Raw genomic sequence first — 15,698 nt, 5'->3', positions numbered from 1 at the left:
TATATACTAAACAGTATATGGACGATGTCTTGTCGTTATTCAGCGTTAGGTCCATTACTCATCGTCCATATACTGTTTATTATATACTCTTCAAAAGAATTAGGGGAACTTGAACTTTGAAATTGGGTAGGAAGAAAACAATGTTTTATAGGTAACAACTTCTTTATTGCGTGGATGTGACTGTTTCACAACGGTACAAGAATCTGTACTGAACCGTCGCATCCACGCAATAAAGAAGTTGTTACCTATAAAACATTGTTCTATATAGAACCTAACTGCACAAACAGTAGTGGACCTAACACTGAATCACGACAAGAAATAGATGGAAGTAGAACCTATCTGCACAGACAGTCATGGACCTAACACTGAATCACGACAAGAAATAGATGGAAGTAGATCTAGATGCACAAGAGTAACGGACCTAAAACTAAACCACGACACGGCATATATGGAATCATCACTAACTATGCTTAAAGTTTGATGATAATGCACAGTGTGTAAAATATGTTTTATTTCAGTCACCGACACATGCCAGTGTGAAGTCGATTACGTCAAAGCAGACCACACGGTTGGGGGAAACATTTGCGGGTAAATAGAGTGATAAATCTAATTTATAAGTAGATGCTTGAAAGGATGCCATTATAATATATAGAGATCACTACCCTAACGCGTTTCCCGATTTTAAATATTGGAAACAACGGTATTTACCTCATGTGAGTGAGTGAGTGAGTTTAGTTTTACGCTGCTTTTAGCACTATTTCAGCAATATCACAGAGGGGGACACCAGAAAATGGGCTTCACACATTGTACCCATGTGGGGAATCGAACCCGGGTAGTCGGCGTGACGAGCGAAATTTACAATACGTATGATATATGAGATGAAAATCAATCGCCTAAAGGTCAGTCCTTGTAAACTATACTGAGAGAAACAAATAAAGGAACTCTGGGAAATTGCAATCGTTCCTTTAGTATTTTAATAGCATTGTAGGAGTTATAGCGTTGTAGCGTTATTTGTTTACCTCAGTATAAAATTCATGGATTGATTAGACAGAGTGGATGGATAGAATTATGTTTGTAGTCTTTTGATCACCTTTAACACTAAACAGCACACACTACACACTACAATACCTGACTAGTAGTAAAACCAGGGATAATCTATAACTTGTTAGAGTCTCCCTCATAAAACTGAGTTAATTCCATGAGATCTTAGCGTGTTGTCCTTTCCCCTAGACATTGATCAGCTGATCATCAAACTCGGTATGTTTGTTCCAGAGCTAAGGCAGACTTCCTGGATTGTATGTCACAGTCGTTTGCCGCAGGCTGTGACGGAACTAAACGTCATACTATTGCCACGGCGTTGCACTTTACTGGATGTCGTATGTATACTGAATTTACAACTATTAAGTCAGTTTTAGAAAATGAAGTATGCATGTTTAGTAGTTGAACGTCCTGGTCTTCAGAAGCATCGGTTTCAGCTGATCTATCACATGATGGAGTCAGAGTTTCCTTGTGCACCAGTTTGTAGTAGTTGGCTTTGATGATATGTACAGTATTCATATCCTTGGTTTCAGTTGATATGTTCCAATGATTTTAGGTGATATATCCTTCTGTTGCTCTTGTTTGAGGTGATCTGTCCTTCTTTTGCTCTTGTTTGAGGTAATATATCTTTCTGTTGCTCTTGTTTGAGGCGATCTATCCTTCTGTTGCTCTTGTTTGAGGTGATCTATCATTCTGTTGCACTTGTTTGAGGTGATTTATCCTTCTTTTGCTCTTGTATAAGCTGATATATCTTTCTGTAACATGCTCTTGTTTGAGGTGATCTGTCCTTCTTTTGCTCTTGTTTAAGGTGATCTGTCCTTCTTCTGCTTTTGTTTGAGGTGATCTATCCTTCTGTTGCTCTTGTTTGAGGTGATTTGTCCTTCTTTCGCTCTTGTATAAGCTGATATGTCTTTCTGTAACATGCTCTTGTTTGAGGTGATCTGTCCTTCTGTTGCTCTTGTTTAAGGTGATCTATCCTTCTATTGCTCTTGTTTGAGGTGATATATCTTTATGTAACATGGTCTTGTTTGTGAGGTGATCTATCCTTCTGTTGCACTAGTTTCCGATGACAGTGCAGTGCTCGCGTCATTGCATAAACCTGCGTTTTTCACGCAAAAAATAATATAAACACTCAAAAACTATTTTGCGTACGTGTTTTGGACTCATTGATCCTGATCTACTTAATTTTAAAAGAGTACCTTAAAACTGCAACATATAGAAACCCGAAAAATTGAAATGATTCAGGATTATAGAGGATATTCCACGCACAAAAGATCTGGACTACGTAGTATAATTTTATTGCTGCACGCACTCTTACAAAACCTACCAAGAATACTCAGATGATCTATCCTGTTACACTTGTTACAGGTGATATATCCTTCTGCTGCACTTGTTTCAGGTCCCTATATCCTTCTGGTGCACTTATTTCCCTTGATATATCATTCTGATACCCATGATTCAGGTCATATATCCTTCTGTTGCACTTATTTCCCGTGATATATCATTCTGATACCCGAGTTTCAGGTCATATACCCTTCTGATGCACTTGTTTCAAGTGATATGTCCCTCCGTTGCATTGGTATCAATAAATACAGCCCCATGTTACAATGGCTGGTTTCAGTTGATATACTACATACTTCTGTTGCATTAATCCAGCTGCACGCACAGGAGTTTGCTCCTGCCAGGAGACATATGCCAAGGTGGACAACACGGACGCAACTGCCCACTGCACGTAAGTTGGCTGCTCAAACCATGCATTCAGTATCAGCGAGGAAACCGCCAATATTTATACGTTGACAAGGAACAACATGCCTGTTTGTCAGAGCTGAGAGGAGTGTGTGACATATCTATTGGAATAGTAAAATATCTAGTAATGAAATTTTACAGTTACATGTATTTTGTTAGTTTCGCCAAATCGAATCTGTCTGACATTTTCTTGCATTGATGTTTATTATTATTTATCGATGTTTAACATATTTTTATTTGCATCAGTATTAAATGATATTGATTTGCATTGATGTTGAATATTGATTTGCACTGATGCTGAATATCGATTTGCATCGATGTTTAACATTATTGATTTGCATAAATATTTAATCTTATTGATTTGCATCGACTTTCAACATTATCGATTTGCATCGATGTTTAACATCATTGATTTGCATCGATGTTTAATGTTATTGATTTGCATGGATATGTAATCTTCTAAATTGGCATGCATATTTTCTACTTGCAATACTATGGTGATGTTCTCGTTTATGTAATATAGCGCAATAAAAGCTCATCTAGCCTGCTTGGACACTGAGGTCGCTACTACAGCCTGCAAGTCATCGACAACAGTGCAAGTACTGGCTGCCCTTATGGAGACACAGAGAGGCACAACACCCGGCTGTGGTGAGAATTACTGGTTCCACTTAATATGAACTTTTTGGATATATGGTTTCGTCGTAAAAAGGAACAACAGCTTATATAGTTTCGTTTTGAGAAGGAACAACAAGAAATATAGTTTCGCATTAAGAAGGAACAACAAGATGTATAGTTTCGTTTTAAGAAGGAACAGCATATATAGTTTCGTTTTTAAAAAGGAACAAGATATATAGTTTCGTATTAAGAAGGAACAACAAGATATATAGTTTCGCTTTAAGAAGAAACAACAAGAAATATAGTTTCGTATTGAGAAGGAACAACGGGATATGTAGTTTCGTTTTCAAAAAGGAACAACAAGACATATAGTTTCTTTTTAAGAAGGAACAACAGGATATTATATTACTTTCATATCAATTGCTTCAATCTCTTTGGTAAATACATTTATTATGATAGGTTTTCGAGGGTGACAAGTGGAAAAATGTGCACGACGTTCGAAAACAGTTCGAGCAGCTGTTTTACCCCATTTATCTATCGACTTTCGCTGCTTTCTTTAAACTATTTTACTCACTGCATCGTTAGCACACATAGGTAACCTTTTTTTGTAGCAGTTTTAAGCCTGTCAGAATATGTTTAAATAATATTACCCTCGAGGAACATACAAGCATATACTTATGCACAATTTGTTGGAATTAACTGTGTAAGTGAGTTATTCGAACACAGAATGATATGGTTTTTATCAAAAATATATGGAATAATGAATACAGGGTAAAGAACAGGACGGTGGGTAGCCATGTGGTTAAAGCGTTCGTTCCTCACACAGAAGACCCGGGTTCTATTCCACACAAGGGTAAAATGTGTGGAGCCCATTTCTGGTGTCCGTCACCGTGCTATTGCTGAAATATTGGTAAAAGTGGTGTATCACTCCCAGATAAATAACGAAAAACTTGTTTTTTACAGCCGCTCTGACGTCAACGTGTCAGTGTCAAGTCAATTACCTGAAACACACACGTGCAAATCCCACAGAAGTGTGCACGTGAGTGTGATTCTGATTCCGATATATATATATAACAAATACATTTGCTTATTTGTTTTTTCAAAATCATAGGTGGTACTCGTATGCATTCCAAACAGTCCAAACCTTATGATAGCCCCTCGTACCATGCACATCTACCACACTACGTATGGCGACTATGGTAGCCATTTTATTCTTCAATTTTGTGGGTCCAAAACATTTTTCAGTTTGGAATTCTAGCATGATCAGCACTCTTCTTAAATGTCTTAAAAAGTGAAGTTTCCAAAATTTAAACGATAGAAATACTGAACAGTCATAGCCGAAAACACCGTGACACCTGTCAGTTTTTGGCGATTTGGGTGGCCATATTGTTTCTCAGTTGTTTTGGTCAAAAAAACATTTTTCATCTGGGTATCCCATTTTCCGTGATCAGCACTCTTGAAATAGGTAAAGTGGTCTGGACCTCCTTGTTCAGCGCGATCGTAACCGTGAGATGATCGTGACTATATACGAACACAGACAGACGTACGCTAGTCGTAGATATACAATAGCTTAGAGGAAATGGGCTCTGGATACCAAAATGCTACTAAGAAATATCTCATTATCTTTCATGTGAACCTTTTCCAGGATCGGGTCTAGCGTATTGGACAAATGTGAATTTTACACAAGCATATGATTCTACTCTGCAGAGCTCACAAGGTGCTGTTGGATTGTCTGATGACAGCAAAAGACAATGCCTGTGATGGCTCCGTTCCAAGGAACACTATTGTCACTCTCAGAAAAACACCTCCAGCCTCTTGCACATTAAGTAAGACTTTAACTTGTGAAGAATCCAACCACATCATACTGCCATTAATACGCAGTAAAAACAATGAATAAGAATCTTGATGATCATAGAGAATTTTCTGGGCTTCATCTTCTCTTTATTTTTGTAAAGAATGTAAACAAGAAGTCATCTCTGAGCTTCGGCACGCACAGCACAGTATATCACAGTTTTATGCGTCCTATCCTAGGATGATTATACGTCTGTTTGCTGAGTCAGGATTTCCTACTCGTGTCTTGAAATCCTAAATTTATATTCGCACAAAAGGAGAGGATGTAGCGAGTGTTTAAAGGGTCTTCTCGTGACGCTGAGGACCATGGCTCGATTCCGTATGTGGGCACAATGCATGAAAACCATTTATGGTGTTCCGCCGTGAGGTTGTTGGAATATTTGCGAAAAGCAGCGTATACCTCTACTCTCACAAAAGGCTGTCTGTGTCATATGAATATTTGCAGGTTTTACCCAATCGGTAAACGTTTACGCCCGTTGTGGGGACAGCTAGACGTAGGGGCCGTGGGGTAGGCTAGTGGTTAAAGAGTTCGTTCGTATACTGCGTGAAGTCCATTTCTGGTGTCCTGGGCCGAGTTTTTGCTGGAATATTGATAAAAAAGGAGAAAAACTAAATCCACTCACTTTTCCAAAAAATACGCAACGCTATCACTCAGTCACCAGGTTAATCACGGTGCACAATCTATCCTATTATCCCAGTACTGTTTCACAATGTTTCAGACCCAACCTGCACTTCTTGCATGATCCCGTTTGGCGAGGATCCATATACAGTTCCTGTGGATTATTGTGGGTGAGTATATCATTTTAATTTAATTCTACAGTGGAAGCTGTCAAAACCGGCATCTGCCCAATGCAGCGAAACTCTAACTCAAAGTTTATGAATTCAGAAATGTCGCCTCTGATAATAGTTATGAAGAGAGAAAAGTTGGGTCCATGTTAGACCGAAGGCACCAAAAGTGTCTTATATTGGTAATTTAGCGAAACGAATCAAGTAAACGTAGTCAGTGAAGGTTTATCAAACTTGTTTCTATTTTTGTGCAGGTCGCTGAAAACACTAATGCAATGTCTCGATGGCAAGGCAATCTTCACCGACAGGGGCTGTGATGAGACCAAGACAATAAGTCAGCTCGTAAACAGCTTTTCTTCAGATTTGTTGAGTTGTACATGTAAGAAACTTTGCATCGGATACACTCCTATTCTGGGGCTTTTAATACACCATATGTACATAATTCATCATTCAAAAAGGCTTTTGATGCTAACGTCTTTATCAAGCAGGAGATTCGTTGTTTGATAACGGTGTTCGGATTTATACAGAACTCCGTATGTATTGCAATAAAGGAGATACATATTCATGAAAATATTCATTCATTCCCCAGCCTGTGAATGCCAATAAAAGCTGTTACTGTATAAATATGCTGATGAGGTGTGTAATTTTGTGCTTTACGTTTAGATACTAATTATCAATCTACCATCTTGTCGCTGTCTATATACTTTATGAACTATCTACAATACGAATGTATGCTATAGGGGTGATGGGATAGCCTAGTGGTTAAAGCGTTCACTCGTCATGCGGAAAACCTCGGTTTTGATTTCCCCCATGGGTACAATGTGTGTAGCCCATTTCCGCAGTTCCCCACCGTGATGTTGCTGGAATATTGCAAAAAGCGGCGTAAAACCATACTCACTCACTCACTGTATGCTATAACGGTAGTCCTGGAGTTTCTACCGTTCTGAAGCTTCCCCAGTTTGTGTGGCTATTATGTAACTATTACCGTGACGACCTTCTGTTTCCACAGTGTCCGCAACCTGCACGTGCCAGATTGATTACATGAAATCTCCCGGAGCAACACCCGCCGACAAATGCACGTGAGTCAAATGTTGTTCATCTGTCTCAGATGTCATTTGAATAATTAGATAACCGTTTTCTTGCACCTCTATTCTATTTAGTTTAAGGCATTTGTCGCAGGAGATGCGCACTAAATGGGATAATTAACTGTGTCAAGCATTCATTGAACTTAGAAACGTTGTACAACTTTTGACAAAGCTCACATCCGTAACCTTCCCTACAAAATATAAATTTAAATATACTCTAACAGCAATGAGAAGATCAAACATGACGGTGTTCGATTTCCCATACTGGCACAATGTGTGCTTCCCATAGCTGGTGTCCCTCGTTGTAATATTACGGGAATATTGCTAAAAGCCTAAAAGCGGCGTTGAAAGAACTCACCCACTCATTCGAAGACCAAATATTGTATCCATGTAAATCTCTCATCTACACAGCCTCAGCTTTCATTTGTTGCATCGGTTTATCCGTCATTTCAGAGCCCTTACCACCAAGATGCATTGTCTCGACAAAACTGCAGAGACCGCCTGTGACGGTACCACGCGACGGGATCAAATCGCTTCTCCAGTTGACACAGCCATTGTTGATACGGGCACTATACCCTTATCTGCAACATGTAGAACAGGTAAACAGAGTTTGTGCATTTTTAGGCGGTGTTTGACATTAATTTAAGCCAGTTATAGGTATGTTTGCGGTGTTTGAAAGTATGCCTGTCGAATCCAACATGATGGCTGTTTTCATGACTTGTTTTCAAGTACTAGTATATGTTTTCGAAATGTCATATTTAGGCATCATCACCGTCGTCGTCATCATCATCATCATCATCATCATCATGATTATATCTATTATTTACAGATGTCACCGCAACATGCGACTGCCAAACAACCTACGCAAAAAGTAACCCGTCTGGGGATTGTGCGTACGTATTGAATGTTCCATGATGGAAGTATTCGGCCAAACCGACCGACCGACCGACCGACAGACAGACAGTATTCATTCAGTAAAGAGACCCTCGCCCATAATACAATCAGACTGACATTGTGTTTAGTAGGTGCGCAAAACAGCTTTGCAGCTCTATGTCTTGGAGGATATCAATTCCTGTAATGGTATACGTACAGGCAAACATTATGCATGGCAGCATCATTTTGCTTTGCAAAAGATTTACGGCAGAATGATAAGTAAATGGTCCTTTAGTGCTCTTTGTAATATGTTTCTTTCTAAGGGTATAATGGACATTACCAATAAATAGTACATGATATTCATTTTGTATAATTTATTATAATGCTGGTGTCTCGTTTTATAGATAGGACAATTCCATTGTACCTGCCACATTCGACAAATTACTTGGTTCTTTTCCCCACATGGGCTCACTGGAAGCCCATTTCTGGTGTTCTCTGTTGTGATATTGCTGGAATATTGCTAAAGGCGGCGTAAAAATAAACTCACTTTTAGGATCAGTCACGGGATGATTACTTGTGGGCCACCCTCGAACAGTGGAAATATTTACGAATAGGACGTTAAAAATAATAGGCAGGTAACGTCATAAATTCTGCTGTACAACACCTGGAGCCTTACGATCAGCTGACCAATATCGTGTTACTACCCCGAGACATATGGTCTTAGATTCTTCAGTGATTCTTTAAGACGGTTTACCATTCAACCAAGTTAAGAATGTTTGCTTCCCTGGATTACTGGTATTTAAAGCAGTTGAAAAAAATGTACTTTTTGTAGAAAATACCACTGGTACCCACTCACTCAGTGGGTATATACTGTCTGAAAGCCCGTTTCTGTATCCCGTGCCGAGGTATGGCCTGAATACTGCTGAGATCCCCTCCTTCTGTGAGAGATGTGTTTGTCATTGTTCACAGAGCTTTATATGCGAAAATCGAGTGCATTGCTGGTGGAAAAACTCTCGCCTGTTTGTCGAGTGTGAAGCCAGTCGCTGTCGCCACAGAAACCGTCAGTGATATAACCACCCTCGGAGCCCCGTGTACCGGAAGTAAGTAAATACACGTCATATTATTACATTTCCTACCTCGGAAGATCGAATTGTCAGGGCCAGCCTCGATTTTTTACAGACCGTCGCCATGTAGCTGGAATATTGCTGAGTGCGGCGTTATACAACACATGTTACACGTAGAAAATCGGATGTGATTGTACGATGTGACACTCATTGACAAGGAATTCAGATTCCAGTATATCGCATTACGTATCGCAGTAGGGGAAGCAGATTCGACATGGATGTGCAATCTAGTTGCGAACAAATAACCAAATATCTCTGGTATCATCACTGGTTGGGTGTTTTTTGTCCGTTTTGTGAGAGAAGCACTTAGAAAACTATCACAGAGCCTTTCCAAAACACCTTCACTGATTCACAGACATACAACGAGCAAGAAACTTGCAAATCATGTAGCATTATGGCGTGAGCGGAAAAATCGTGTCGGAATGCGTACATTCTCTGTAGCATGTTTATTATTGTGTAATTATGTATTCTGTTTATATATATTTTTTCAGCATATTTATAAATTACCGTCAATTATGAATATATAAAAATATTCTGTTCATAGCGGAGACGGACACCTGTACATGCCAAAAGGTATTAGCGCAGACGGACATTCTGCTTGGAAATGCACAGCACTGCGCGTAAGTTCATCGTCAATAGGACCCGTGAAGATCCGGGGTAGAATAGGCCTTCAGAAACCCACGCTTGCCATAAAAGGCCACTCTGCTTGTAAGAGACGACTAACGGGATGGGGTGACACATGTCATCGGTTCCCAATTTGCTCTTATCGATGCTCATGCCGTTGATCACTGGATTGTCTGGTCCAGACTAGATTATTTACAGACCGCCGCCATATAGCTGGGATGTTGCTGAGTGCGGCGTAAAACAAAACTCACTCACTCACTGTCAACAGACAGGTGGGAATCTTATCTGTTGTGAATGTGAAAAAGCAACTTCGTGTCATCAATAACCATAGGGCCAGTAAATAGCCCTGTCTGACACAGCCAAGAACCTCCCATACTGGTAGGGATACCACAATCCAACAAAGGTTACTAGAGGGGATGCATGCGATGTGCGTGTGCGTGTGCGTGTGCGTGTGTGTGTACGTGTGCGAGTGTACATGCGTGTGCATGGGAAAGGTGAATGCAGCAATCATCGAATATTGTACAAAATGATGCGGTGGAGGTAATTCGTAACTAGCCCTGTCAAGGTATATTTGAAGTCATTCGATTTATTGGACGCAAATAGATCTTTAAGGGTCCAAGTAGTCTTTAAACCCAAATACCATACCATAACATGTCAAACTATACCCGACCTGTTTATTCATTATTACACTAACAGTGCTATAAAAGCTGCGTTGTTTCATTTTATCAACCCTCCTGCACATTCAGTGTAACCCAGGCAGCATTGTCATACCGTTTTAGCAAACCTCTTGCACATTCAGTATAACCGAGGCAGCCTTGTCACATTCTTTCTTAGCTACGCCTTGCACTTTCAATATCCTTGTGGCTGCATTGTTATTGAACCCTGCACCCTCAGTCTCCTAGATGCAGCTTTGCTATTTTAGCAACCCCTCCAGCACTTTCAGTACTAGTGTTTTAGCGATAGTGTTGCTATTCCATGACAATGTAGCAATGCTTACATTTTCAGTGCGCTTGTGGCAGCGTTGTTGTGTCTGAAGGGGAAGACAAACACTGGTTGTAACACTGCTACAGTAGAATCCCTCGACATACAGCTGAAGAAGGATATTGATACGATTGGTACTACAGACTGCCGTAAGTTGATTTAAAATTGCTCCTCTTACTTAGAAATATTTTCAACACGTTTGTCATTGCGCTTAACAGGTCACGTGGTACATCGAAAATATATTTTGGGCTGTCTCTGTTTCTCAGATGGCCATAGAGCTATGAACAGCCATGTACAAAGTCTTCAAACAAAGCAATGCTGTTTTGGAGTTTATTTACTGAGTGCATGTAACTGATTCAAAACGTGACATTATTGCTCAATTACTATAAAAAAATCATCACTATACAAATGTCTGAAACACGATTGTCCAGAAAGTGTATGGTGAAACCACAGAGGACTTTTAAATTCGCCGTGAAATGTCAGTATCTGGTGTGACCAGCATGAACATAGATGACAGCTAGGCAGCGGCGGTCTATAGAAGAAAGGAGATGCCCAATGATGTCAAGACGAATCTTATAGTGCTGCATGCAATTCTTGTATAGTCTGAGGTGGTGGATTAGGCAGGTGCAAGCGTATTCCATAGATGTTCCTTGGGTGACAAATCGGGTGATCGATCGTGGTAGAACCTAAATCTTGTTTTGTTGAAGGAAGTCCTAGCAAAAACGTGCATGGTCGTTGACCTTGATGAAGGGAACGAGATAACGCTGCAAAGTCTCGTCTCTGTGGCGAACCTCATTCAAAGCACCGGCCATCTGCTCACACCATGACACTTTCATCACCAAATCTGTCGATCTGCTGTACATTGTTATCGGCGTAACGTTCGTCCTGACTGTCTGTATACGTTCATCAGCACGTCTGAGAAGAAACCGAGACTCACCTGACAACAACATGGTATTCCACCTTGCCCGCGGCCATCTCACTCGTTGTCTGCACCATTGTAGAGGTGCAGGCCGGTGTCGTTGCGTCAAGACGTTACGTCGAACGGGACAAATTATCCGGTTTCCAGTAACCGATTCCGTTCTGTCTGATTGGAGAATTTGTTGTGTGTGTTGCGGTCATGATGCGTGAACGAAGATGTCTCAACCGGATGTAGCGATCCTATGAGGAAGTAACGCTGTTACATAGTTGAGATGGTCATGCTGCGACCTCATGCTGCGATGCCCCTCCTTGAAAACTCTGATGGCGTTGTGTCGTTGAACGTCTGTCAGTTTTGGCATTCTCTTGTCGTCTGTAGTGACTGAGAGCAATGCATGCGGAGTACCGTTGGTGTGGCTTTGACAACCTACAGTCATAGGCTTCAGGTTTTGGTGATATACATGTAGGGTGCGTTTTAGTGATTTACCAGAAACGGCGTAAAACGTTCAAGGTTTCTTTTTTCGTCGGCAACCATTCTCCTAAAATTCAATTTTTTCCTGCATCAATTTTTTAAGGTATGTTTGTAAGTTTTTGTGGAGACATCCTGGCGATGCATTCCAGACAGAATCATGACAAACTTGCATTTGACCCGTGAAGACCCGGGCTAGAATTGGTTTTCAGTAACCCACGCTTGTCGTAAGAGGCGACTAACGATTCGGTGGCCAGACTCGCTGACATGGTCGACACATGTCATCGTGTTCCATCTGCGTAGATGAATGCGTCCGATATTGATCACTTGCTTGTCTGGTCCAGACCCGATTATTTACATACTCACCCATAGCTGGAATACTGCTGAGTGTGGCGTTAAACAAAGACTGAGTGCGGCGTTAAACAAAGACTGAGTGTGGCGTTAAACAAAGACCTGGTGTGGCGTTAAACAAAGACTGAGTGTGACGTTAAACAACAAACAAATAACAACTAAGGGAATAATATCAAGTTCAAATGCGAAAATGAAAGTATGGTGTTCTGAAATATTTGTATGTCAGGTATGTTTGTTTATCTTGAATGTATATACGTTCAGTAATGTGAACTTAAGTGTACAAAGAATCCTTTATGGATGTAGTATTGCCTTGTTTCAAATACATTATGCATTACAAAATTGTGCCTTTCAGCTCAGTCCGATACATGTGCCTGTGAAGTAACATATGCAAAGTCCACTCTGACCACACTGCAAGATAAGTGCACGTGAGTAGAATTTCCTGATTGAATTTAATTCTCAGATTACTATTGTTTTTTAAATCACTGTGCATCATGCTTTTGTAATTCATCATTCGAGAACTAGCAGGTAAACGTTTCGCATAAAAAGACCCTGTCCACCGATGTTTGAATAATATACCGATGATAGATTAATAACAGACGTAAGCTTTCATTGTACGTGGTAGATCCGTGAAGATCCGGGTTAAAATTGGTCTTCAGTGCTCCATGTTTGTTCTAAGAAGCGATTAACGGGATCGGGTGGTCAGCCCCGATGACTTGGCATCCCCATTGCGTAGATCGATGTTCATGGTGTTGATCATTGGATCGTTTTGTCCGAAATGGACTTTGAGACAGTGACGATCATGGACAACTCTTGCCATGCTTGTTGTAAGAGGCGACTAACGGGATCGGGTGGTCAGCCCCGATGACTTGGCATCCCAGTTGCGTAGATCGATGTTCATGGTGTTGATCATTGGATCGTTTTGTCCGAAATGGACTTTGAGACAGTGGCTTGCCATGCTTGTTGTAAGAGGCGACTAACGGGATCGGGTGGTCAGCCCCGATGACTTGGTATCCCAACTGCGTAGATCGATTGTTTGGTCCGAAATGGACAATCGTGGACAACTCCAACGTGATAGTCAGCGGCCTTTATGCACCTGGATATGCACGTACAGAGATGTGCATCTTAATATCCGGTTGTCGCATTATCGATTTTGACACATTATCGCATTTATCACATTTCAATGTTCATTGCAATCATCATTCTATGTAATTCCAGCAATATCAAGAGGAATGAAAGTATGTATAAATACGAGGTCTTTCTGTTTGTCAGGGCATGGCTAGCAGAATTAGCCTGTCTCAGAACGGCAACTGCTGTAGGCTGTGACGGATCATCAACTAAAGCGGAGATCGACACAGCTATCAAAACAAACATGAACGCTGCCACAACGGCTGGTGGTGCTACTAACGACAAATGCAGTAAGTCCCAGTCATGCGTCTTAAACGGCGTAAATGTACCTCACTTGTCTTCTGGACGTATGAATGGTTAAGGAAAACAGCGTTACTTTTGAAATTGATACATAATTGATGAGTAACAAATTTACCGATAACACATTTCCCAGTTGTGTTTGCAAATTAATTGTAATATATCTTTCTATATTTCTATATGACGTTCCTATATTATATTCATATCTACCTATTCTTGTCCTAAACTATGAATTATAAGCAAGCCACCTTACCGAAATATATTAGTTGAAATAATTTTGAAATATGTTAAGACGAAGTATGGTTAACTCGAAAAATATGAACACGATATGAAGGGTGAAGAAGTGGTAAACGCGAATTCCACTTCTAGCCAGTCATTGTGTAACTGTTACCTGTCTTGAAGCCTGTACGTGATAAGGTTTACTATCCAGACAAGTACACATGACACTAATCAGGTCCTAACAGCGCAGATGTTGCTCTGATATAAGCCTTCTAGAGCCTACCTCATGCCCATTCGTCTCGAACCATCAAACCATTTTGATTTCGCACTCTAACCAATAAGTCCAACAACCCTGTCCCGTCGTATAAAGATGTCCCAGTTCATCCAGTAACGGCTATATATATATATATATATATATATATTGAGCAAAAATGAAAACTTGACACTTGTAAATTTATGAATTTTTTGGTCTCTGTTCATTGGAATATTTCAAACAGTATCTCTAGTAAATGTAAACATTGTGAATCTTGATTGTGAATCCTTCAATTTCATGAAATTGTAAAGTCACGTGCGTTCCTTTTCTCGCCTAGAAAATTGAAAAACTGAATGCACGTGCAAACAGAAAATCATGAGGTCAAGTGGTGCATGTTTGCCTGAACTGAATAATCAAACGTGCAGTGAACCTGAAATGGAAAAACAAATTGAATTTTTCATTTTGATGACCTTACAAATGAAGTCTTACAAATGAAGACCGTCAATGTGTTATTGTGAGGCTGCTTGCTGGTCAGTCTGTGGTCGCTGTTGCAAGAGCCTTTAAATGTTCAAGACAAACAAGTTTTAATCTCAGGATGAGAATGCGTCAAACGGGGACAGTTGCAGATAGCCCAAGGCCAGGAGCATCACGTGTGACGTCACTCCAGGAAGATGCAACAATACGATTACGTCATCTTCGCAACAGATTTGCCACTGGAACTTCCACAAGTAGGGAGATATTTGGTGGAAGGGTAACCCGACAAACTGTCAGATGTCGCTTGTGTGCCGCCGGACTTCGCCGCCGGAGATCCCATAACGGTCCAGTCTTAACGCCTCTTCACCGCCGTAACCAACTTGGCCACAAGACACATAAGGTTTACTCAAAGACAGTGGAATTCGATTGTCTTCAGTGACGAATGTCGATTGATCTTGAGATTTGCCGAGGGCAGGGTCCATGTGTACCGCATACGAGGTGAACGTCACGCTCAAGCCTACGTCCGTGAAGTTGATTGATTTGGTGAAGGCAGATCCATGGTTTGAGAATGTTTCTGCGCGCACGGACCTTCTCCACTTGTTGTGCAAGGGAAGTTAACTGCTGTCCAGTATAGGGATCCGATTTTGCAACCTGTTCTGCTTCCGTTCATGAAGAGACACGTCCCTGGACTAACATTCCAGCAAGAAAACGCTAGGCCCCATACGCAGAATTTTCTAAGAAATGCCGGTGCTCAAGTCTTGAATTGGCCATCGCGTAGCCCCGGCCTCAATCCGATCGAAAACATCTGACGTGTTCGTCAACAAGTCAATCTACCACAGACATTGCAAGATCTTCAATTGCGACGTCTTCCT

At 40.8% G+C, this 15,698-nt stretch overlaps 1 protein-coding gene across 1 annotated transcript in view; it reads left to right on the top strand.

Annotated features, from left to right (window-relative positions):
* The window catches only part of LOC137261715 (serine-rich adhesin for platelets-like), a 114,162-nt gene that overhangs the window by 38,836 nt on the left and 59,628 nt on the right, over positions 1-15,698 (top strand). The window contains exons 22-37 of the mRNA XM_067799499.1: positions 519-588; positions 1,273-1,376; positions 2,695-2,770; positions 3,308-3,432; positions 4,363-4,438; positions 5,107-5,225; positions 5,970-6,039; positions 6,291-6,415; positions 7,046-7,115; positions 7,575-7,720; positions 7,951-8,014; positions 8,964-9,094; positions 9,663-9,738; positions 10,748-10,872; positions 12,811-12,883; positions 13,728-13,873. Of these exons, the coding sequence (XP_067655600.1) occupies positions 519-588; positions 1,273-1,376; positions 2,695-2,770; positions 3,308-3,432; positions 4,363-4,438; positions 5,107-5,225; positions 5,970-6,039; positions 6,291-6,415; positions 7,046-7,115; positions 7,575-7,720; positions 7,951-8,014; positions 8,964-9,094; positions 9,663-9,738; positions 10,748-10,872; positions 12,811-12,883; positions 13,728-13,873 (1,596 nt within the window). The remainder of the gene's footprint in view (positions 1-518; positions 589-1,272; positions 1,377-2,694; positions 2,771-3,307; positions 3,433-4,362; positions 4,439-5,106; positions 5,226-5,969; positions 6,040-6,290; positions 6,416-7,045; positions 7,116-7,574; positions 7,721-7,950; positions 8,015-8,963; positions 9,095-9,662; positions 9,739-10,747; positions 10,873-12,810; positions 12,884-13,727; positions 13,874-15,698) is intronic.

Source organism: Haliotis asinina, chromosome 14 (assembly GCF_037392515.1).
Source record: "Haliotis asinina isolate JCU_RB_2024 chromosome 14, JCU_Hal_asi_v2, whole genome shotgun sequence".
Classification (NCBI taxonomy): domain Eukaryota; kingdom Metazoa; phylum Mollusca; class Gastropoda; order Lepetellida; family Haliotidae; genus Haliotis; species Haliotis asinina.
This window is presented reverse-complemented; position numbering and strand designations above follow the sequence as displayed.